This window comes from Microtus oregoni, unplaced genomic scaffold, assembly GCF_018167655.1.
Source record: "Microtus oregoni isolate MIOR12 unplaced genomic scaffold, Mior012 000016F_ref0000370, whole genome shotgun sequence".
Taxonomy (NCBI): Eukaryota; Metazoa; Chordata; class Mammalia; order Rodentia; family Cricetidae; genus Microtus; species Microtus oregoni.
Genome location: NW_024543075.1, coordinates 5,582,354 through 5,604,911, shown reverse-complemented (window position 1 = coordinate 5,604,911; position 22,558 = coordinate 5,582,354). Strand labels below are relative to the sequence as shown.

Sequence of the window (22,558 nt, the reverse complement as noted above, 5' to 3'; positions counted from 1 at the left end):
AATGCCGTTACTTTTGTTTTTCTGAGTCTAGATCTGTTGGTAGCTTATTTTAAAGAATTTTTGACACCAGTTTGTTGTTTTTTTTCCATGTGAGGTAAATTTTTAATCACATATCTGTGTGTGTATGTGGGGGGGGGCACTAGTATCCCAATGGCATGTGTGTGGAGGTCAGACAAGAACTTACAGGCATCGGTTCTCTTCTTCCATCTTGTATGTCTTAGGGGTTGAACTCAAGGCATCATCCCACATCCCGCCAGGCAGTTTAGATGGGATTTCAGATGTGCCTGGTGTTCAGGGTCGGTGCCCAGTCATTTCTATCCCTATTCCTGTGTCCTGAGTCCCAGTGCTCAGGGTCGGTGCCCAGTCATTTCTATCTCTATTCCTGTGTCCTGAATCCCAGTGCTCAGGGTCGGTGCCCAGTCATTTCTATCCCGATTCCTGTGACCTGAATCCCAGTGCTCAGGGTCGGTGCCCAGTCATTTCTATCTCGATTCCTTGTGACCTGAATCCCAGTGCTCAGGGTTGGTGCCTGGTCATGTCTAGCTCCATTTTTTTTTCACACTCTCAAGCACTTTGAGGTCTGTGGCTGCTAGCAGCAGTACCCCGAGGGTCCCCTGGAGCCTGTCAGAGCTCATCTGCTGTCCCTCCCTTTTGTAGACTCTTGGTTTTCTCTGGGGTCCTTCCCTAACGTGTACTTTTGGATCATACGTGCATGCTTCTCACTGCAGCAGAGGAGGGATGGCCTTTGTCCCATGTTCTAGGCTAGATGTGCGATGCTTCCTCTCCAGCCAGCCTAGATGCAGCGATAAAATCAAGTGTTTTGGGAGGAGCAGTGGGAGTCTGCTGCATTGACTGGTGAGCACAGGCTGCTGTTTACTTTAAGGAAATGCCAGTCACTGTCCCTGTCCTCACTGCGGGACTGCAGCTGCCTGGGCTCTTGGATAGCTGTAGGTGATGGCCTCTTACCTCTGTAGATCCCATTTCTGTCAGGTTCAGGTATGAGCAGCAGATGCTGGAAGTCACCTATACATGGGGTGTGGCCTAAATGAGTCCCAGGTGTTCCCATCAGTGTCTTCATTCCGGGGAGGCCTTGAAGTGTAGGCATCTCGTAGGCCTGAGTGGAGACCGAGCCTGCCATGTTGGCTGCTCTCTGTGTGCTGAGGACACACTGAACTTTGGTTTCACCTTGACTAGCATGGATCCTCCTCTCTCTCCTCCACTCCCTCCTACTTTGCCCCATTGCGGGCTGTGTGGGACTCTGGGTATATGGAAAATTTTTCTAAGCACGATCATGTGACTGGGAGCACACCTGTGGGAAGGCATGGTGTTTGGGCCTTTGCTTACTGTGTTTGCTCTCTCCCCCAGGGAACTACTATCAAGTGACGCAATGAAAGAATACAACAGGGCTCGCGTCTACCTGGATGAAAACTACAAGTCACAGGAGCACTTCACGGTGAGTCCTCTTTAAGCTGTGGCATGAGCCCAGGCCAAGGGAACCTGAGTCTTGCCTGTTGCTGAGGAGTGCTGAGTTGGCTTGCATGCTTGTCATAAGACAGTGTGACTTTCCTGTGAAAACCTTGAAAAACTTCTCACATTCTGTTGACTGTTGGGTGGTCTGAGTCCACTGAAGCCTGACAGTACTGCTGGCTGAGGCTTAAGATTGCATCTTCAATTGCTGGTGCAGACGAAGCATGGGCAGGAGCTGGGATGTGGGTGGCCAGTGGGGAGACTGGCCTTGGGATATATGGCGTAAGAGAAGTCTAGGGTCTCAAAGCTGGCTTAGATGACAGATTGGACTGGAACCTAGGCTGCTCTGGTGAGCCTGTTCTGGGCTTCGCTATCACTCTGTAAGCCACGAGCAGGTCTCTAGAGCAGAACCTGCTTCAGGACAGGTGCACCTGAGCACCAGTTTAGGCCCTAGGACCCAGCTTCTTGTCTTTTCAAGTCAGGCCTACATAGGTTCAAATGATAAGATCTAATGGTGAGGATGGACAAGAGAGTAGACACAGCAGAAGAAGAGCGGATAAACTGAAGAAAGCAATGGGAACTGCTACAAATGAAATAGAGAAAACAGCACATAAAGCATCCCTCAGAGATGATGTCACATGGCCTGACATAATGTCCATGGGGGCAGAGGAAACAGATGCTTGGAGAAATAATGACTGAGGTTTTCCACAGTTCCACAAAACTTACAAGCTCATAGATCTGATTGTGGCAATGGGATTTCCAGCCGAACCTCCAGACAGAATCTCAGTAAGGTACATCACTGTCAGACTGTGGGGTACCAGTGCTGCAAGAGGCTCATCACTATCTCTCCTCCATCTTTCTTCCATCAAGGCCTTACTCCACTGCAGGCGTCATCTGTAGGAAGGGCCTTTTCTTCATAACCCCCTTTAAATATATAGTCAACAGTGATCTAAAAATACAGGGAAAGGGAGGATAAATCTCATATGCACAAACAAACAAGGCTGGTCTGGCACTACAAGAGCCTTCACAGCTGGACTGACAAGGGAAGAAGGCCACTGCTTGAGGATAGAGCATTGTTTGCTCTCCATTGCTTGTAAAGTGGTGACTATGCATTGGCATTCCTATCCTGGTGCCCAGTTTCTCTATCAGCCACAGTGTGGTAGGCAGTGCCTCCACAGATTGGGTGGTGATGATCAGGGACTCTCCACGTCTGTAGGTAGCACAGAGTAGAGGCCACATACTCACTTATCCCAGATTATAACTACATTGGCTCCACTTCTCACGCCTCACTGCAATCCCTTGGTGTGTCATGGTCTTTAGTGGGAACCTTAGGATGTCCTGGTAGGAAGGACCTACACCCCCGAGTTCCTGAACATAGTTGGCAGTGTCTGGCTGCTAGGTAGCCATCCTCTTGCCCAGTCTGATACCCTGTAGCTTCAGACAGAGAAATTTAATCTTTGTAAGATTGATGGTATCAGCTGAGTGTTTTTAGCTGAGTCTGGTTCAAATAATAGGCCATTAATTGAAAAAGGAAATTGAGATGAATTTATCTTATACATAAATGCTGTCATGGGCATTAATAGGGATCAGAAAATAGTGGCCTCTTTCCAGCAGGCTGCTGAACTGAATGCACTGTACCTGCTCTATGAGCTGCTGTGAGGGTGGGGAGTGGTGGGGGGAGCTCCTGCTGATGGGGTGACCTGTTGGGGTAAGATCTGCAGCTTCTCTTGCTGGGAAGCCCTGGGGACTTAGAATAGGAGACTTGCAAATGGCCCTTGCTGCCAGGAGGTGGCACCAGTGCAGCACCTGCAGCCACAGTGCTCCCTGCAGGGATTGTTCCTAAGAGGATTTTTATGCTTAAAAGGGGACATTAAATTTTGTGTGCTTACTGTGACTAGCATATGTATCTGTTTCTGTGGGATGGATGTCTGCTGTCTATGCTGTATAGAGACCCTAAAAATGGTTCCTCTGTCTGGGCTTTGTCATGGCCAGGTCCTTGCTAGCTAGAAATTTGTGTGTCAGAAGTCTGGGTCGTCAGAGGTTCTGTCAGAATGGCATGTTGGGTTGTTACCACTAGAAGGTCTAGGTCTCCATCCTGTTTCTTGTGTTTGAATGTTTCCACTTGAGCAGAGGTTACTTGTGAATCACAGGAGAGAGGCAGGAATGAACATACTATGTCTGGGAACACTAAGAGCCTGGCTTTACTTCCTGGGGAAGCCAGCCTTGGTTGGCATAGTGGTGTCGCTTATTTTTTACTCTTTTACTCTCTTGGCTTTTTGGTTTTTTTTTGGGGGGGGGGGAGTCTGCCACTCAGCTCCCAAATAAATCACATGTGGAGGCTTATTCTTACTTATAAATGCCCAGCCTTAGTTTGGCTTGTTTCTAACCAGATTTTGTTAACTTAAAGTATTCTATCTACCTTTTGACTCTGGGCTTTTTCCTTTTCTTACTTCTGTATATCTTACTTTCACTGTTACTCAATGGCTAACTGTGTGACTGGGTGGCTGGCCCCTAGCATCCTCTCTCGTTGTTCTCTTGCTCCTCCTTCCCAGATTTTTCCTTCTCTTTATTCTCCCTGCCTACCAGCCCCGCCTATCCTTGCTTCTGCCTTGCTATTGGCAATCCTGTTCTTTATTAGACCATCAGGTGTTTTAGACAGGCAAAGTAACACAGTTTCACAGAGTTAAACAAATTCAACATAAAAGAATGCAGTACATCTTTGCATCATTGCATAAACAAATATAACACATTTAAAAATAATGTTCTACAACTTGGTTGTAGAACTTAGCTTGGTTTTGTTTACTGTTTCCTCCTTGATTGACCATAAAGGTACCCAGTCACATGTTTAGTCACTGAATGAACTGGTCTTCTGGTAGAGCACTGGAGGGCCGGTAGTGTGGAGTAAATGTAAATACCCACAACCCCTCTGCATGGAATGGGATAAGGCAATGGTACCTTAGAGAAAGAGCGGCAGTCATGAGCAGAAGAGAGAAGTGGAGGCTGTTGGTGGGTGTGTTTAATATCAGGGACTAAAGAGCATCCCTTGATGGAGGAAGGTCATTGGCTAATAAAGGAACTGCCCTGGCCCATTTTATTGGTTAGAGGATAGGTGGGAGGAGTAAACAGAACAGAACGCTGGGAGGAAGAGGAAGTGAGGTCAGAGACTCGACAGCTCTCTCGGGAGCAGACGCCTGAGAGAGACGCCATGCCCCGCTCCCGGGATGAAGCTCGGACCCAGGATGGACTAGGCTAGAATCTCCCCGGTAAGCGCACCTTGGGGTGCTACACACAGATGATTAGAAATGGGCTAAATTAATATGTGAGAATTAGCCTAGAAGAGAATGGGCCAAGCAGTGATTAAATGAATACAGTTTGTGTGTTGTTATTTCGGGGCATAAGCTAGCCGAGCAGGCGGCCGGGGTGCTGGGAACGCAGCCCCGCTGCCCTTACTACTTCAATCCCTGACCTAGTTACAAGGAGTGTGGATATGAAGAGATGAACTCAGGGAGGCATTAGGGAAATAGGGAATGGAGAGCCAGAAGCCAAAGTGTAATTGAGAAAGAGTTCCCCAAGGTGGGTTTTCAGGGAGGCAGGGGCCACATCTCTCTTCACACTACCCTTTCAGGCCAGACCCAAGAAAAATGAGGTACAACATCCAGGTATGAGGGCCCTTGGGGTCTGTGTAGTGTGTGGAAGGTGTGCACCATTTCTGTTGGTAGAAGAGTCATCGAAGTCTGTGTTAAACATTTGGCATGTAACGTGAAGCTGTGACTTCATAAGAAAAGTGATTTGAACAAAGTGGAGAATAAACCTGACCTTTACAAAGTTGGACTTCACAGTAGCTTTGGGTTTTTTCTTGTGTGTGCCAGGTAGGAGCCATGGGTTGCTTATTCACACGATGACCCTCGTGAGCCTGCCAGGTGAGATAGGCCCAATAAGGAGGGTCCTTGAGGAAGGCCCCCAGCTGGAAACTGAGCTCTGTGCTATGTGGATGGAGTTTAGAAGCGTGGCCTTGATCTGGTGTGGATGACAGAACTGCCTTCCTGAGTTTACGCCTCTCGTCTCCAGTGTTAGGGATGAACTTTGAAGGCTGCTCCCTAGGGCACTCAGCATCACAGTGTGACGCAGTTGAGTTCCGCAGTAAGCCAGCCATGCAGACTGGACACTGAGGAAGTACCTGGGTGAAGTTTTCTAGGTCTGTGCTATGTCTATTGATCAGGCACTCTAGCAGCATGGAAATCGTGTGTCTGATTTAGCCAGCCACTCAGAGGAGCATAGAAAACACATCGCTTACCTCCGACAAGCTGGCACATCAATAAGAGTACGGGAGGTAACGACTTCCTTGTACTCCAGCTTCAAAATGGCAAAGCGAGGAAGAGATTGGAAATTTATTTTCGTATAATTCCACTGCTGTCTTGTTTTGCTGCTGAAGGAAAGCATTGCAGCATGGGGTGTTCATCAACGCTTGGCTGATGCTCACCTGGCCTGGGAAGCCAGAGGATGTGCTCACTATGGTGGACTGCAGACATGGCCTGGGGATAGCCATGTCTATCACCTCCCATCCCAGGTGACCTGATAGCTAAAGTTCTGGTAGGGGATAGAAAGTTCAGGACCAGGGCTATGGTCCTTGCCTGGATTCAGAGCCCCGAGTGGCCCCTTGAAGCTGCAGCTGATACAGCAGCATTCCCGCTGGGAACTGGAAAAGTCCTTTGGTTTTGCTTCCGAGGAGAGGGCACTGGTTGGAACCTTGAGAGCTGGTGTGACTTGGCCAAAGCTTTTGTTTCTGGAGTAAGGATGCCCCAGGGCCAGGGTACATAAGGGAATACCCCCTTTCCCTGTGGGCTTTCTTGCCCAGCTAGGGGAAGTTTGAAGGCGCCATACCTTACTAATGGCTTAATGTGTGGATGACACAGCTCCTGAGAGGTCTGAGGAGGCTTGGCTAGCTGTCATAGGTCCCCAGGAATGGCTCTGTGCCATTGGGCAGTTAATAAGAGATGACATCTGTAGGTTTCTCAGTCCCATGCCCGGCCTGTACCTGGAACTGCCCACACCCTGCCTCAGGCCAGGGAAGGAGGCTGTTAAGGTGGACATAGGACATTCCTGGAGGTCGCACATGCTTCTTGAGGTATAGGTGCCTGAAGAAAACCTTGCATGCTGTGCTGCTGGTGACGGGCACAGGTGTGGTAGCCAGGATGGGTAGCACCAGTAGTGTTTGGGGTGCTTAAGGGGATTCTGGCCTCATTTATTCCCCCAGGATTCTTATCCGTGACCAGTCTGTGTGGGCCATGGAGTGATGGTGGTTGAATGGGGTCCTGGGCAGGCCAGAGAATGAAGATCCCAATGACCTGTCTGATTCAGGGACAGTAGCAGGCCTAGGTGGCTCCAGTAGGCAAAGCCAACCTCAGGTTCGGGGACAGCTCTGTCAGTGTAAAAGCCCTGCTGTCTGCTTACTTGGGTCTCTTACTTGGCAGAAGGCCTTGGGCCTGCCAGTCAGGATTGCCTAGATATCTGGATGCTGCTCACATGTGGGCAGGTACTTCTTTTTCTGCCCTCATACAAGGTCAGGGTCCCATTCTTTACTTTCTCCTCTGTGTAGCTTCCAGCATTGGTGGGAATAGGTGTTTCCCAGAGGTCTAAGAAATGAGCTAGAGCACATAAGATATGTGAATCTGCTTTTGCCTGGTGTCTTGGGTTTTCTTGGGCTTATTTGCAGAGTGTGAAGTTGGGTGGGATAATGATGGTTAAATTAGGGTTAGGAAAGACAGGAGATGCTGAAGGTTGACAAGGGGCTGTCACAGCGTGATGTACTATTTCCCTTCACTCCCCAAGTGAGCTCAGAAGGCCCCTGCCCTGCATGGCCTCACTACTCCAGCAGAGGCCCTGGTGCTGGTGTTCAGGGTGTGACTGAGGTGTGGAAGGTGCCCCTTCCTGGAAGACCCCTTCTCACTACTGCATGAGAAGTCTCTCCCTGCTTTGAGGTGTTAGGGGGAATTTGTGGGGAATTAATGGAGTTTGCTGATGTTCCTTGATCTGAGAAAGAAGAAGGGAAGGCAAATGCATTTATGATGAGGGACTAATCTTTGCCAGCAGTGGCCCCCTATGCTCTGGGCCCTGCCCTCCTCCTCCTCACCTGAGGCCTGATGAAGTGAGAGGAGCAAGATTGGTTTTCTGAGGACACTGAGCGCTGTGTGCTCAGTTAAATCATGGCTGTCTGCACCCCTGGCGGGTGATGACCTGCCCTCCTGCCTCGGCACCACGGCCCTTCGGGATGCGATGATGTGCAGCCCCAGCAGCCGGGCTGCACTGAAGGTGAAACTGTCGTATCGATCTTTTTAGCACTAAAATATGAGCCACTTTACGCCGCTCCCCGCTGCTGTGATGTGAAAAATAATAACTCGGATCCAAATTAAAAATATTGATCCCTGGAAGGTGTTGAAAGTAAATAAACACCTTCCGAAGTTTTCGGGTCAGCCGAGGAATGGTATTCAGCAATAAATGTGTCGGCACGTCAGAGTCAGGGTTCTTGATCTGTTTTTCCTCTGAATTGATTTTTCATTATTTACTTCCTAAAAGTGTTGGAATTTGGTCCTCCACCGTTAAATCCCAGTGTTTGGGCAAATGATTTCTTTGGGGCTTATGAGGTGCTCCTGACCCACTCCCTCATTGATTGATTGATTTTTGACTCAATGAGCTTGCAGTCTACGCTTTATTTAGGACTTCCATCATAATTTTTTATACATTTAGGCTTGACTTTTTTATTTCCCTGTAACAGATGAGCTGACATTGGACTATCAAACTGGGGGAAACAATTGCCACGAGGTTAATTTTGTTGCGGGCTCCATGCATCCTGAGGAGATGTGAGACATTTCCTGGCTATAGCCCAGGCCCTGGAGGGAGTCTACCTAGACCAGGACATATGTTTAGAACAGGCTGTGTCTCATGTCTCCAGGAGGGGTGGTGCCTGAAGGGACTCCAGGATTTGCAAGTGGTCGACTCTGATTCCCTTAAAGTCAAGGACAAGCTGAGACATGCCTCTTATAAAGTTTCCTTTTCAGAAGGCAGCTGAGATACACTGCCAGACATGTCTCCACCTGGCCTGGCAGGAAGACCAGAGAGGCAGATTCTAGGTACCACACAGGGGAGCAGTGGGAGCCTTGTGTTGGCCCATCTTCACTGGGTTTTCCTGGGTGGAAAACGTGACTGTGTCACTCATCCTGCTGTATTGAGGAGTGAGGGATCCTACTCACTAACACTCAAAAGTGGGTGCTGAGTTTGTTGAAGTGAGGCAGGTTGGATGCTAGAGAACTGCCTGCAGAGAAGAAGAGTTAACCTTGGTCTTAAGCAGCTTCAGTAAAGGTCCAGTACTTTCTGCTCTGCCAGCAACTTCTCATGCTTCTTGATCTTGGTGCTGGGCAGCCTTAGCTTCATGTCTGTGGGCATTGGGCAAATCCTGATGCACCCTTACAGGCATTAGGCAGACAAAGATGTGCCCCTTGGATATTGGGAAGACCTATATGTGCTCACTGGGCACCAAACAGACCCACATGTGCTCATGTGAGTGTCTACCAGATCCAGATATGCCCCTGTGGGCATCAGGTAGACCCCCATGTGCCCAGGTAAGCATGGGGCAGACCCAGGCATGCTCCTGTGGGCACCAGGTAAGTGCAGATGTGCTCCTGTGGGTGTCTGTTAGATCCAGACAAGTCCCCATGGATACCAGACAGACCCCAAGGTTCCTCTTGTTGAGGACCTTTAGATATACCTCTGTAGATGCTGAGGACACCAGATGTGCCCCTGTAGGTGTTGAAAAGACCTAGGTATGTTCCTATGCATGTCAGGAGATCCAGATTGCCTTTTGAATGTTGGAAAGGACAAAATGTGCCCCTGTGGGCACTGGAAGACTCAGCTGTGTGCCTGTTCATAGGGTTCTGTCAACCATGAGAAGTAGTTGCCTTTGTTTTCCATGTTCGGTCTACTTTCTGATGGGGGAGTTTGGGGCAAAGAGCTATAGTACCATGGTCCTCATGCCAGAGCTTTCATCTGTTTATCCACAGTGTCTGAGAGAGCTCATGTGACTCATGGCTAGCCCATCTCTCCATTGTCACTCGTATTTGGAACTAAGGTAGCCAGGGACAAGAGGTTGAGATATTTACTGATGGATTTTTTGAACAGGGAAGGAACACCAAAGGGATTCTGAGAAAGCTCAATGCTGAGAGGTGGATGGGGCCATCAGCTCAGGGTTTGGTATCCTTGATTGAGTCTGTGGTCTCTCACAAGGACAGAGAAGCCCTGGCCAGTCATGTAGTCATTGTTGTCTGCTTGCCACAAATGAGTGGTTTTGCTTTTTTTTTTTTTGGACAGGATTTTTGGAGCCTGTCCTGGAACTAGCTGTTGTAGACCAGGCTGGCCTCAAACTCACAGAGATACACCTGTCTCTGACTCTTGAGTGCTGGGATTAAAGGCATATGCCACCACCACCCAGTAAGTAAGAATACTTACTCCATCCTGGTTTAGGGAGCATTGATTGAAGAGGAGGTGGCAATGGCTGGCTGGTGTGCAGGGTGTTGTATGCATCCCCAATACCTCAACATCATTCTGGCATTACCTCTCCCAGGTGTGGTACTGTGGAGATGTTACCAGTCCACCAATACCAGGTTTGGAATAGGAGAAGATCAGAACCCAAGTCATTTTATTTATTTATTTATTTATTTATTAAAGATTTCTGTCTCTTCCCTGCTACCGCCTCCCATTTCCCTCCCCCTCCCCCACTCAAGTCCCCTTCCCTCGTCAGCCCAAAGATCAATCAGGGTCCCTGCCCTGTGGGAAGTCCAAGGACCACCCACCTCCATCCAGGTCTAGTAAGGTGAGCATCCAAACTGCCTAGGCTCCCACAAAGCCAGTACGTGCAGTAGGATCAAAAACCCATTGCCATTGTTTTTGAGTTCTCAGTAGTCCTCATTGTCCGCTATGTTCAGCAAGTCCGGTTTTATCCCAGGCATTTTCAGATCCAGGCCAGCTGGCCTTGGTGAGTTCCCGATAGAACATCCTCATTGTCTCAGTGTGTGGGTGCACCCCTCGCGGTCCTGAGTTCCTTGCTCGTGCTCTCTCTCCTTCTGCTTCTCATTTGGACCTTGAGATTTCTGTCTGGTGCTCCAATGTGGGTCTCTGTAACCCAAGTCTTTTTTACACATACGGTTGGCTCCCCTGGGATGATATGGTGACTGCCAGGCAGCACTTACCTCCTGAATTCCAGATTCCCATGACTAGATGGGAATGGTGCATCTTCTTATGGGACTGCCCCTTGCTGGACAGTGGGGGTGCCCAGCTCATTTCTGGCTGTGGTCAGATGAGTCTCTGAGGGAGGCACAGGCACACATGCCCTATGCCACAGGAAGGCTCACCAGGTAACCACAAAAAGGATTTCTGGGACACTGACAGCCATCTCTTTGTAGGGCAGAGAGGACAGGGGTGTTGGTTTTCTTCTCAGGAACCAAAGTTCGCTAGGCTTAGCCAAGAGCTTGGACCTGCTTCCCTATCCTGAGGGTGATATACTTATTGGCCTTGGAAAACCAGGGTGTGCTCCTGTGTGTTGGACCTGCTGCCAGCATGAGATATGGACACAAGGATGGATACCCCGACCCCTGCTCTCAGGACCTGTGTTCTAGGTTGATGAATGCAGAGGGTGAGGTTGAGACATTGGCTAAAGCTTTGAGAATACATTTGGGTGAGATGGTGCTGAAGAAGCATCTTTTCAAGAGGGACAGGGAATGTCAGTATGGAGTGCTGTTCACTCAGCTCGTCTAGCTAGCAAACCCTGCACAAAGGGTTTTCTGTGCCAGGCAGTTCAGTTAGGGTTGTGTGGACCACAGAAGAAAGGCCAAAGCCTCCACTGAGCTTGAAGCCCTAATACTTGGCCGTAGCCAGATGCATCTATTGGTCCTCCTGGCCAGTCACTCTAGCAGAGCTGTCTGGGTTCCTGTAGTGTCATTTTGTGTGTTTTGCTGGGTACAGTAGCTGACGTCCCAGGTTAAAGTCAGTGTGCAGGCATGAGTGACCCAGGCCACATTAGAAGACACCAGGCAGGTAGTGTTCACATTCTGGCAGTCACCAAGGAGCCCTTAGTGGCAAACAGTACCTGAGCTTGGTCTTCTCAGCTGCTGAGCATTAGGCTGTCCTTAGCAGCGTGGATCCAAGAGAAGTTTAGTAGCTCTCCAGAGCAAGCACAGTGGAAGCCTATGCTTTTGGTTGAGCTACAGAGCTGACTACATATAGCATGTAGCATGTTACACACTACATGTGACATGACATGTTATACATAATACATCTAATGCTCTAACTTGAAGGAACAGACAGACACTTAAACCAGCACACACGAGGACATAAAGAAGGCACCTGGCATGATGGTGTAGGTAGAGCATGTCTTGGGGACCTGGCATCCAGGAAGCAGATGTTGCACTGAGCAGCTCAGGAAGGGGCACACATCACTGGCACATAGAATATCTGAACATGATTGGCAGGGAGAGAGGAAGCCAGAGTTATGCCATGCTTGGAGCATCAAAGAAAGAATTTTGGTGTGATGGGGTGGTCAGTGGGGATTGCTGCAGGATTTGGGGGAATGAGGGGACAGTCATCTGGTGACAGATTGGTTGTTTCTAACTTAAATGTCTCTCTGATCTAGCCTTTAATTCATAGTGAAGTAAATTCACAAAGTGGAATAGAAATAGTGGTCCAACCTGGTTTGTTTTCATTTTCTTGACTTCAGTCTTTTGCCTTTCAAAAAATGAGATGCAAGTTCAGACCTGGGTGGGTGGAGACCAGTAGAAACTCCCATATCCTAGTGGGATGTGAAGCTGTGTTTTAGTCCCTTTTCCCACATGCCCTCTGCTCCTCCACCCAACTCAACACTGTGTCCCTAGGGGCACACCTTCACCTTTTGTGCTGTGGTTTGAGGATTCAACCCAGAGACAAACAAGACTGCTTGAGGTGTAGGGTCAACCTCGTGAATTGACTGCATTGGCATGAGGAGAACAAGGTTCCTTCAAGTGAGCCACCAGGGTGCAGTACCAGTGGCCAGAACTGTTTTTTTTTTTTAAGATTTATTTATTTATTTTGTTTTACAGTATTCTGTCTGCTTGTATGCCTGTAGGCCAGAAGATGGCACCAGATTTCATTACAGATGGTTGTGAGCCACCATGTGGTTGCTGGGAATTGAACTCAGGACCTCTGGAAGAACAATCAGTGCTCTTAACCTCTGAGCCATCTCTCCTGCCCCCAGAACTGGGTTTGTTAACATGAAGTATTTTGTTTAGATCTCTGACATTTTGTCCCATGTCCAGTGACTTGCAAGCTATCAGTTTGTAAATAGTTCTGTGGGAAGCTGAAATTTAAGTAGTATTACCTTTTACAGTAGCACCGAAATCTGGACCATTCAGGACCGCACTAGGTCAGTGCTATGTAAGACCCATATCCTGAGACCCATAGCCTGCTGCTCGCTTTAGTTAGTGAGAGCTGAGCATATGGAGCTGTACCAGGCTCGGAGGAGGCTCAGCAGTATTGGTGTATCTCTTTTACCCAGGTTGGCATGATGCTTCAGTGCCGTTCTAATCAAAGTTGGAACAGAGTTGTGTTTTTTTTTTATAGAAATCAAAAATCTGCGTTTACATTTTATATGGAAGTGTAAAGGATCAACAGTGCCCACTGTGACATTGAAACTGGACAGATTTGGAGGGCTCATCTTTCCTGGTCATGACTTGCTACAAATTTACAGTGGGCAAGACAATGGAATGTTAGTATAAAACCAGCAAAACAGGCCAAGGACTAGAAAGGAGGCCCTGGAGATCATCTGGGTTAGGCTGGCCTCAAGCCTCTGAGAGCTGGGATTTCAAGGACATACTACCTTTGAGTTTTGATGAAGGTATCCAGGCTGTTCAGCCATGAGGGATGAATGACCCTTACTCATGACCACTTTTCATGAGTAAAATCCCAGCTTTCACCAGAAACTGTGGAAATTAACTTCCGTGTGGTTACAAACCCGAGGGAGAAGTGATTACAGAACATGGCAGGCATGGAGTGTTAAGAAGGCAGCCATCATCAAATGAGACATTAGTGGTTTTGCAAGAATAGAGGCAGTTCACAGCCCATGGGACAACATTTGCAAATCTTAACCTGATCAAGAATTTTCACTGGAAATTCATCATGTCAACAACTGTTATCAATCAATAAAAGTAGGGCAAAGAACCTGGTTTTTAACATGGAGGGAGATCTGAGCAGACTTTTCAGTAAGAAGCAGAAATGGCAGGTGAGAGTGAAAGGTGCTCACCTGCTGGCCACAGGGCAGTGTCCTTGTCTCTGAGTGTCCCTTCAAACCAACAGCCCAACTTCCAGTACCAAGCACTGTCCCTGCTGTGTGCTGACTGTATCCTGTTTACAAGAGAGGAAACCCCCTCCCGTCTGGACTCTGGACTGCTCCAATTTTAGGTGGATGCACCTGTCATCGAAGGTATACTGCATAAAGCTTCAGACCTCACACATAAGCCTGTGCCTGGTAGTAGGAAGTTTGCTCCAGGAGTGAATGGGGCGGGGCTGGGGGTTGAAGACCAGGAATATGCCTCATCCAAGGGCAGCAAGGAGCCATGTGCTGCCTCCCGTCTGCCCCAGATAATTGTGATACCTGGTCCCATGACCCTGCCTGTCCCCCCAGGTGTCCTTCACTTCCAAAACTGTGGACATTGTATCTGCAGTAAAGGCCGGTTCTGTGGCCATTGTCCCCAAAGCCTTTAGAGGCCTATGTTTGCAATCATGGCTTCTAATCTGTCCTGGCCTTCCCTCCTGCTCCCATAGGTCACTTGCTGGTGGTGCCTATGCCAGTCAGCTGTGAGTCTGGGGCCCTGGTTTCTGTCAGCAGGAGAAGAGTGTGGAGTTGGGAGCCTGTGGCTGCTGGCTGCATGTATGGGGAGGGATGTTGGAGGCTTAACACTCGTGGTCTACAAATCCAGGCCAGCCTGACTACTTCCCACCTAGGGCCTCAGTTACTATATGTCTATCTTTGTGCTGTGCTCTCTGGTGAGAAATCTCTAACAGGTCTTTGGTAAAGCTGAGCCAGGTGCCTGGTGGCGGCAGATCCATCAGGCTGCCGACAGGCATGATCGAGGGCCATGTCACATGAGCCTAGGAAACAAATACGCTGCAGGAAATGTATTGGTGAACAAACTGAAAGATTGTAAAGCTCTTAAGGACTTTGATGCTTGTTAGCATTTTTTGACAGAAAATCACTGAAGCAGTGGACATAAAAAAATAGCGCTGGTGCTCACAGTGTAGCTGCTTGTTCTATTTATTTGGCCTCAAGTGACATTTCTCTTTGGAGTCCCCTGTGAGCCCTGCCCTGCTTGCCTAGACTCTGTTTTTCCTGGGAGTTCTAGCAAGCCCTGGCCTCTGCCTTATCCATGCCTGGTCTCCTTGAGGTATCTTTGTGCTGCGGACAGAGACCAAGCCATCTCGTGTAGCAGTGTATCCAGTGTATCCCCTTTGCCCTGACAAGCTTGACTTCAGATGCAGGAGCATTCTGGGTCCTTGTCCTCCAGAGTTCAGTTTGCAGGGCTTATTGCACTCCATGGGGGTACTCTAGGGTCTTTTCTCCTCTGACCCAAAGGTTTTCATGTAGATGCTAGCTAGATCTCCTGCAGTGGGCTCAGGTCACGGTCTCTGCATGTGTGCCAGCTATATGTAGCTTCAGTGGCTAGGTCTCTGCACTCTCACCAAGTCCTCAACTACTTCCTTGTCTATAGCTCAGTGCCCAGAAAAAGGTTTGACTGGTCTGCAGAAAAGGACGATGGGAACTTCAGCATCTGACCTAGCCCCTGTCTGCATAGCATGTGTCTCTAAAGCCAGGCCTAGCCGGAGGGAGATGCTCTTGTTTGGTGGGCCAGGTGACCATTTTTGAGATGCAGCAGGGAGGCAGCTGATTGACCACTGTGTACTCTAACCATGTTTCAGAGTTGTACCCTGCTGTCCCTTTAGCCATGAGCAGGGCCAAGGTGTGTATACATTTGGGTGTGGGTCAGTATGATATCTGTAGGGTGTGGTGGTCAAGAGTGGGCTCTCACTGTGCCTCCACTAGGTGCTTAGGGTTGTGGTCATTGGTTTTTCTACTTAGTCCTCATCTGTTTTGGATTCATGTCCTTTAGACTGGGCTTGCTGTTTTACAGTTTTAAACAGAATCCTGCTTACATGAAGAGGTTAGCCCAGGAGGACATAGCTCATGACTTCTGTGCCTGGGTTCTTATTCTCCAGTTGATGCTGTCTGTGGTGGAGTTCACAGCTTACTATAGGGAGGAACTGCACTGTCAGAGGTTGTCCCTTCTTTTCCAGAACTGTGGTAAATGGGTGGCTGGGCTGGTGCCCCAGCTTGCCAACCCAGAGTAAGCTATAGCCGATCTGGCATGGGCCCCCATTTTTAAACCTCACGTGACCAGGCCCCACCTCTGCAGATGTCCCTCATCCTGACAAAGGCTGAGGATGAGCACCAGGCTGCCATTACCAGAAAGCATCGTCCATCCCAAATGTCTCAGGGTCACCGCAATGCACCACAAAGCCACTGGGGGCATGGGGAGCCACTCCTGAGAGTCAGGAAAGTGCCCTTCCCAAAACAAAGCCAGCCTCCCTACATTCTTGTCTCTTGTATTTTTTCAGAAGATCTTAGTTTTGTTGTTGTTGTTGTTTTTATAATATTTGTTCATATGTCTGCCATGTGCAGGTGACTGAATGTGGAAGTTAGGACAAGTCTCAGGAGCCGGTTCTCTCCTGCCACCATGTGGACTCTAGGGATCAAATTTGGGTCATCAGTCTTGGTACACATATTTCTACCCATCGAGCCATCTTGTTAGCCCAGTTTCTCGTTTTATACAAGGCAAAGTGGTGGTAAAATTTGAAGTAATTTTCTGTGTATCGTTTTCCCTTGGTTAAGAGTTAAGGATGCCCTAACTGTGTCATTCCTATGTGACATTTTCCTAAAACAGAATATCTCGGGGTCTGTCTCCACAGCATGAGAACTTCTCACTGAAGGTAACTTCCTCTCTAGTTGCTTGTCTGTAAACTCTAGAAAGTACTTACACTCAGCAGAAAAGAGGACCCGTCTAAACATATGCTGCACTTCTTATGTTAAAACTGATTTCTACCAGTGGTTGTTAGAGGGGGACACAAGCATGTGGAACAGGGATTTGTATGTGGGGACGAGAAAATGATGTAGCCCTTCAGCTCTGCACGGGCATGTGAAAGCTAAGTGTACACGTCCCTTCTTGCAGAATGTTTGAGGTTTAGATAGTTTAAGTGTGTATCCTTCCCTGGCAGGGGCGCCCCTCCCATCCAACTCCTATAGCAGATTAGGGCCTGCAATTATCAGAGTAGGTCCGAAAGATTGGCCATTCAGTGTGCAAACATCTCTCAAACGGAAATTGTTATACTTTGCTCTTCATCTTGAAATGAATGTTTGGTTGTCAGTTTTATTGCTGATGTAATGAATAGAGCCCAGCGACGGCCACTGTCCCTGAGGCAGCCCCAGCCCTTGGGCAGAGAAGTACTGGTGTGAACACTATTGGCATCCTGCTCCCACTGTGCATTTGGCTCCTCGGAATCAGAGCAGAGTGGTGATTTTCCCCCTTCATTTTCTATGTATTACTGTCCCCACTGTCTACCCAGAAAAGATGACTGGCTCCTGGCTCCCTGGCTGGAGCTGGGCAGCAGGATTGGACAGGCAGTTCTGGTCCATGACTGGCGAGTTTTATGTATGTCTTTATGAGCCCAGCAATGCAATGATAACACGGAGCTTGTCTCATAAATGCTGCTGTACAGCTTGGGACAGCAAGCGCTTTCATGTGACCCAGATTATCTAAGCCACAGTCCCTTTGGGTTGGAGCAAGTCTCTTTAATAAATGTTGGCTGTCCTTCCAACCGTCATAATTATTTAAAGGGTTTTCAAAAGAGAGGGAACAAATCAAATCAGGCCACTGCTGCCACATCCCATTGTGGAGGTAAGTGTATTTGTAAAACGTGGGTCTTGTTAGAGTCCCCTCCCAGTTTTCATCTATTATCACAATAATTGAGTTTGTAGCTGGAATTAAATTCATCAAATTGTGTTATCCTCTTTAGAAATTGGATAGGCACCCTGGCAGGGCGAGGCAGAAGTTAATCCGCTTTGCTAAAGCCTCCAGTGGCACCATACAGCAGGGTGAGGAGGCTCAAGCGTCTCCCTGTCACCTCAGACACGGTGTGATTTCTCCTCGATCCCCAGTGCAAATAATGACATTTGAATCGAGCATTAACAGGCTTAATTACTTTAAAATTGTCATTTTAATTTACACTGATATAGTATTGATCATACAAGCAGAGATTAAGCTGTTCAGCGGAGCGGATGATGGGGAATTAAACATTAAAGGGTCCTCGAGGGGCTGTGCACACTGCCTGGCGTGTGCCGGAAGAGGGATGATAGTTCTTAGTAATGAACTGGCGGCATGCGAGGACATGAATCTTGGGCTTCTGGAAAAGGGGAAATAATGGGGTTTGGGACGCATTTGCAGGTTATTCATTCGCTGCCATGCGCCAGTTCTCCAGTGATTCATCCACCTCGCCTGCGTTTATTTATCCAGCAGATTCCGGAGCTCTGACCTTTTGCTAAGTACACTGAGCATAAGTTAGAGTGGAGATTTTTCAGGTGCAACTTTTTATCAGTGTTTGTTATTTTTTCTTGTTTCCAATTGCAGGTGGTCCAGTGGTAAGAGCAAGGTATCTGAGGGAAGGTGGGGGAAGGTGTCTCTGCACTACTGTTGACATTTCAAGGGTAGCCCCGACTTTAGTCTCACATCCCTGTGTGTGGACGGATGTCACATTTGTGTTGTTGCGTGGTAGCCATTTGTCCCTCTTCCCGGTTTTTAAGTTTTCTGGCGCGGACTTGTTGCTATAACTATTTAGATGGTAGGTAGAGAGTGTGAGAAGGAAGAAGGCATTTCTGTCACAGAAGCAGGTGTATCTGACAGATTCTTTTTGGCTAAAATGAGAACCCATCAAATCTTTTAACCTCAGAAAGGTCTGCTTTTCTTAGGTTACATCATAAAAACTTAAGTGATTGATTTTTATGTTCACCAGGGAGTGATGAAATTCTTGGTCACTATCCATAATGCCTTTATTTTAAACTGTGGGTTGGAGATTGAATTAATCAGGGAACGGAAAGAGTACCGATGCTTCTCAAGGTGGACATGAGTGTGCATGGAGTGTTAGAAGGGCTTTTTGTTTTTTGTGTTTTATTTTTCCTATACAGGGTTTCTCTGTGTAGCCTTGGCTGTCCTGGAACTCACTCTGTAGACCAGGCTGGCCTTGAACTCACAGACCTGCTTGCCTTTGCCTCCTGAGTCCTGGGATTAAAAATATGTGCCACCACCACCCAAAGGGCTCATTATTGCAAATTCTTTACTGGATGCTGGCAGGGCTCATCACTGTGAGCATACACAGGCGCTAGGTCTCATTGTTGCACATGTACGGGGGTGCTAGAAGGCCTCCTTATTGCTAGTGTGCACAGGAGTGCTAGAAGGCCTCCTTATTGCTAGTGTGCACAGGAGTGCTAGAAGGCCTCCTTATTGCTAGTGTGCACAGGAGTGCTAGAAGGCCTCCTTATTGCTAGGGTACAGGAGTATTAAAAGGCCTCCTTATTGCTAGGGTACAGGGGTTCTAGAAGGCCTCCTATTCCTGGAGACCTCTCTTCTTGAGAAGTTAAAGGCTTGTTGCAGAGCTTGTGGTTGCAGCCTTTTTGATGGTACTTTTCATGTGTTGATTTCCATAGCCTTTCATGAGTACCTCTGTGATCCCATATGATTCCTGGCAGACACTGGAGACTGAGCACAGCCCACCTACTGGGTGTTGTTTTCAACCCTTGGCCATTGTCACTGAGGGCAAAACTGGGTTGCTGAGCATAGAGTAATGTGTGGCACTAGCTAGTAGATTTCAGGCAAGTGGCCCATTGATGGTGCCAGTGTACGAGGCCCAGCTTGAACTGGAACATAGGGGAAATACATGTTCTCCTCTGTGTAGCTTTGGGAATATTAGTAGTAATAGGGAGGGGAAGAAAGCTTCAAGTCCCACTTTATAAGCCAGAAGTAACAAGACTCAGAAGCCCTGGGAAACTGGCAGCTACATGTGAATGGGTTAGCCTTTTCTCAAATTCTCTTCTCCTTCTGTTGATGGGTTATGACCAGTGTCCCATTGTAGAATACTGTATGCCACTAATGAGAGCAGACTGGTAAGACTTCATAGGCATAGAGCCATGTAGAGCTCCCCTTGCTCCTGCTCCACACAGGAGGCAAGGGTGGTTCAGATAATATGGATGTGGTTAGGATCCCACGGCTTTATTTCTAGAAGAGCTGGTTCTACCAAGTCCTCTCCCACTCCTTTGTCTTCTTTGTGTTTGCACACTAACTTTGTGTTAGATTGTGAAGACCCTGTTAGTCTTGGGGCAACTGTGTGTTTCATTTCTGGCCTGGCAGAAACTCAATCTGTTCTGCTTGGGCAGCTTCCTTTCTATTCAAGGCTCATCCATGTTCTGGTCTTTATGTGGTGGTTCCATTTTGATACCTCTAGCTTACCTCTCCCTCATCTAAGGTGCCTTTTCTTCTGGCTCTGTGTATACTGGCTACTGCAGGGAGTCCCATCTGCAGCCTGCAGTCTCTCCCGGTTCTGTGACCCTGCATGTCCCATGCCACTCCTCAGCCTTTCTTCTCTTCATCTCTATTTCTTCTACCGCTCACAACTCTCCTCCAGAAAATCTTTGTCTCTGGCTTCACCAAAACCTAGATACCCAACATTTCAAAATAAATTTTCCACTGCAGCCTGGGTTCTCTGTGTCACTAGACTCCCACATGTCACCTGCCACCTCCCCCCTCCCCCAGGCTTGTCATCACTCACCTATGAGACTGATCGGTAAGAAAGGACACAAGTGACCTCCAGTCCTGAGGTAAAGTGGCAGTCAAAAAGGGATTTGTCCCCAACTCAGCTGCACCAGTGCCATTCTCAGTGGCCTTCCAGGAGGCCCCACAGTGGCACATCCCTAGGGTTGCTGGCATGCCCTTCTCCCTTGACCTGTACTCGCCTACTTCTGTCCTGCCATTCTGGCACCATTTCTTTCTCTAAATGAGAATGACAGACACGTGTGAGGTCAGGACAGCGGTGCTGAGTCTGGGAAAGTGCAAACATCAGGTCCGCTTGATGGGTGTCACTTGTCCTTGGTCTTTGTCAGTAAGGTCTAATTTATAACAAGGCCATTAGTGGGAGATAGCTTGTTTTGGACATCTTTCCCGTAAGAGTTTTTCGTGATTTGCCTCAGAAAAGAGGTGAAGGTCTCCTTGTGGATGGTTAAAGCCCCAAGTCCTGCTACTTTCAGTACCAGGTCGGGGACAGTGTGTGCTGAAGCCCCTTTTCTTCTGGGGTAGCCTTGGTTCTTTTTTTCTGGTTGAGGCAGAGATCATGTTTTGGACCGAGGGAGACATGTTCAGGTGGGGAATTGGAAGCACTGAGATTGCTGGGAAGCTGGAGAGCCTTCTAGGCCAGCAGCCTTCCGTGCTGGGCCTTTGTATTCTGGCATCACACTCTTGTGTGTTGAGGGAATAGGTTTGAGAGAGGTGACACCCCTGACAGGAACATTGGGCCCTATTGGCTCCTGACATCAGCCCATAGTGCTTGGTGACCATGAGGATCTGAAGAATCCAGTAGTGTTCTCACCACCCCTGTATGGTAGGAAAGAAACAGGCAGAAGTTCTCAGTAGCTTGATGCCAGTTCCGAGTCCAACAGAGGCAGGCACAGGAATCCTCGCTCTAGACCTGTGTTGTATGATCAGAAACAGGATAGGGTGGAGTGATTCCAGCAGTGAAACTGTCGGCTAGGAGGTGACGTGTTGTCACATATTTAGGGGACTACATTAGAGCTTGAGGACAGGCCCTTGCACACTGATATCTGTCAGTAGCCTTCTCTGGGGCAGAAATCAGGAGGATAGCCTTGTGTCCTGATTTTGTTCACCCAACAGGCTCTTGACCTTTTCTGCTTCTGTGGCCATTATCACTCCCTGAGTGGGGAGAGGGGGGCTCATGGGCTGCTGGCGACTGCAGAATTTAAAAGTAGAACAATTTTTACTCATGTTTTGCATTTACTGGAAGCTGCAGGGATGGAAATATACTCAGTGGGGTATAAATAGGACAGAAGGAAATACCATCTGGAGTGTGCCACATTTTGGGTGCTCACTTCGTGGAGCACACATGGCCCAGAGTTGGCTGGTGTAAGGAGAGCCTGAGAAACAAGCAGAGAGATAGGATGAAGGATAGAGATAATATTTTTTAATTTACTTATTTTTGTTTTTTGTGTGTGTGTTTTGACTGTATGTGTGTGTATGTATCACATGTGTACCTGGTGCCTGAAGAACCAGAAGGTGTTGGATCTCCAGGAACTGGAGACAGTTGTGAGCTGACATGTGGATGCTGGGAAACAAGCCTCAGTCCTCTGCAAGAATAGTGGATGATCTTTGGGAGGGGTGATAAGTCACAAACTTGTAGAGTTACGGAAAGTCTTTATACAGAACTGGGAATCCCAGTGAGTTCCTATCAGAATTGAAAAAGAAAGCCATACCAGTTAGATTAAAATGCAATTGAAAGCAGAGAAGAAGAAAGAATTAACCATTAACTGACAGCTCGTATTCCAGCACAACTCACAGAAGCAGGGAATGCAGCGAGGGAGCCTTGCATACAGAGTTCTGTCTTGTAGGATCATCTATGAGTGAAGGAGATGCTGGAATGGTAGCTGTACTGGCTAGTTTATGTCAACTTGACACTAGCTCGAGTCATTTGGGAAGAGCGAATCTCAATGGAGAAAATGTTCTTGCCAGAATAACCTGTGGGCAAGCTTGTGATACATTTTATTAATTGGTGATTGATGTGGGGAGGCTCATTCCTATGCTATCCTTGGACTGAATGCTATAAGACAGCAGGCTGAGCAAGCCATGAGGAGCAAGCAGAGTAAGCAGCACTTCTTCATAGCCTCTACATCCTGCCTCCAGGTTCCTGT

General features: G+C 48.1%; 1 protein-coding gene across 2 annotated transcripts in view; it reads left to right on the top strand.

The window, feature by feature from the left end:
• Positions 1-22,558, top strand: part of Inpp5a (inositol polyphosphate-5-phosphatase A) — a 195,420-nt gene that overhangs the window by 89,926 nt on the left and 82,936 nt on the right. For both annotated transcript variants that reach the window (XM_041666416.1, XM_041666418.1), the window contains exon 4: positions 1,366-1,453. In XM_041666416.1, coding sequence (XP_041522350.1) covers positions 1,366-1,453 — 88 coding nt within the window. The remainder of the gene's footprint in view (positions 1-1,365; positions 1,454-22,558) is intronic.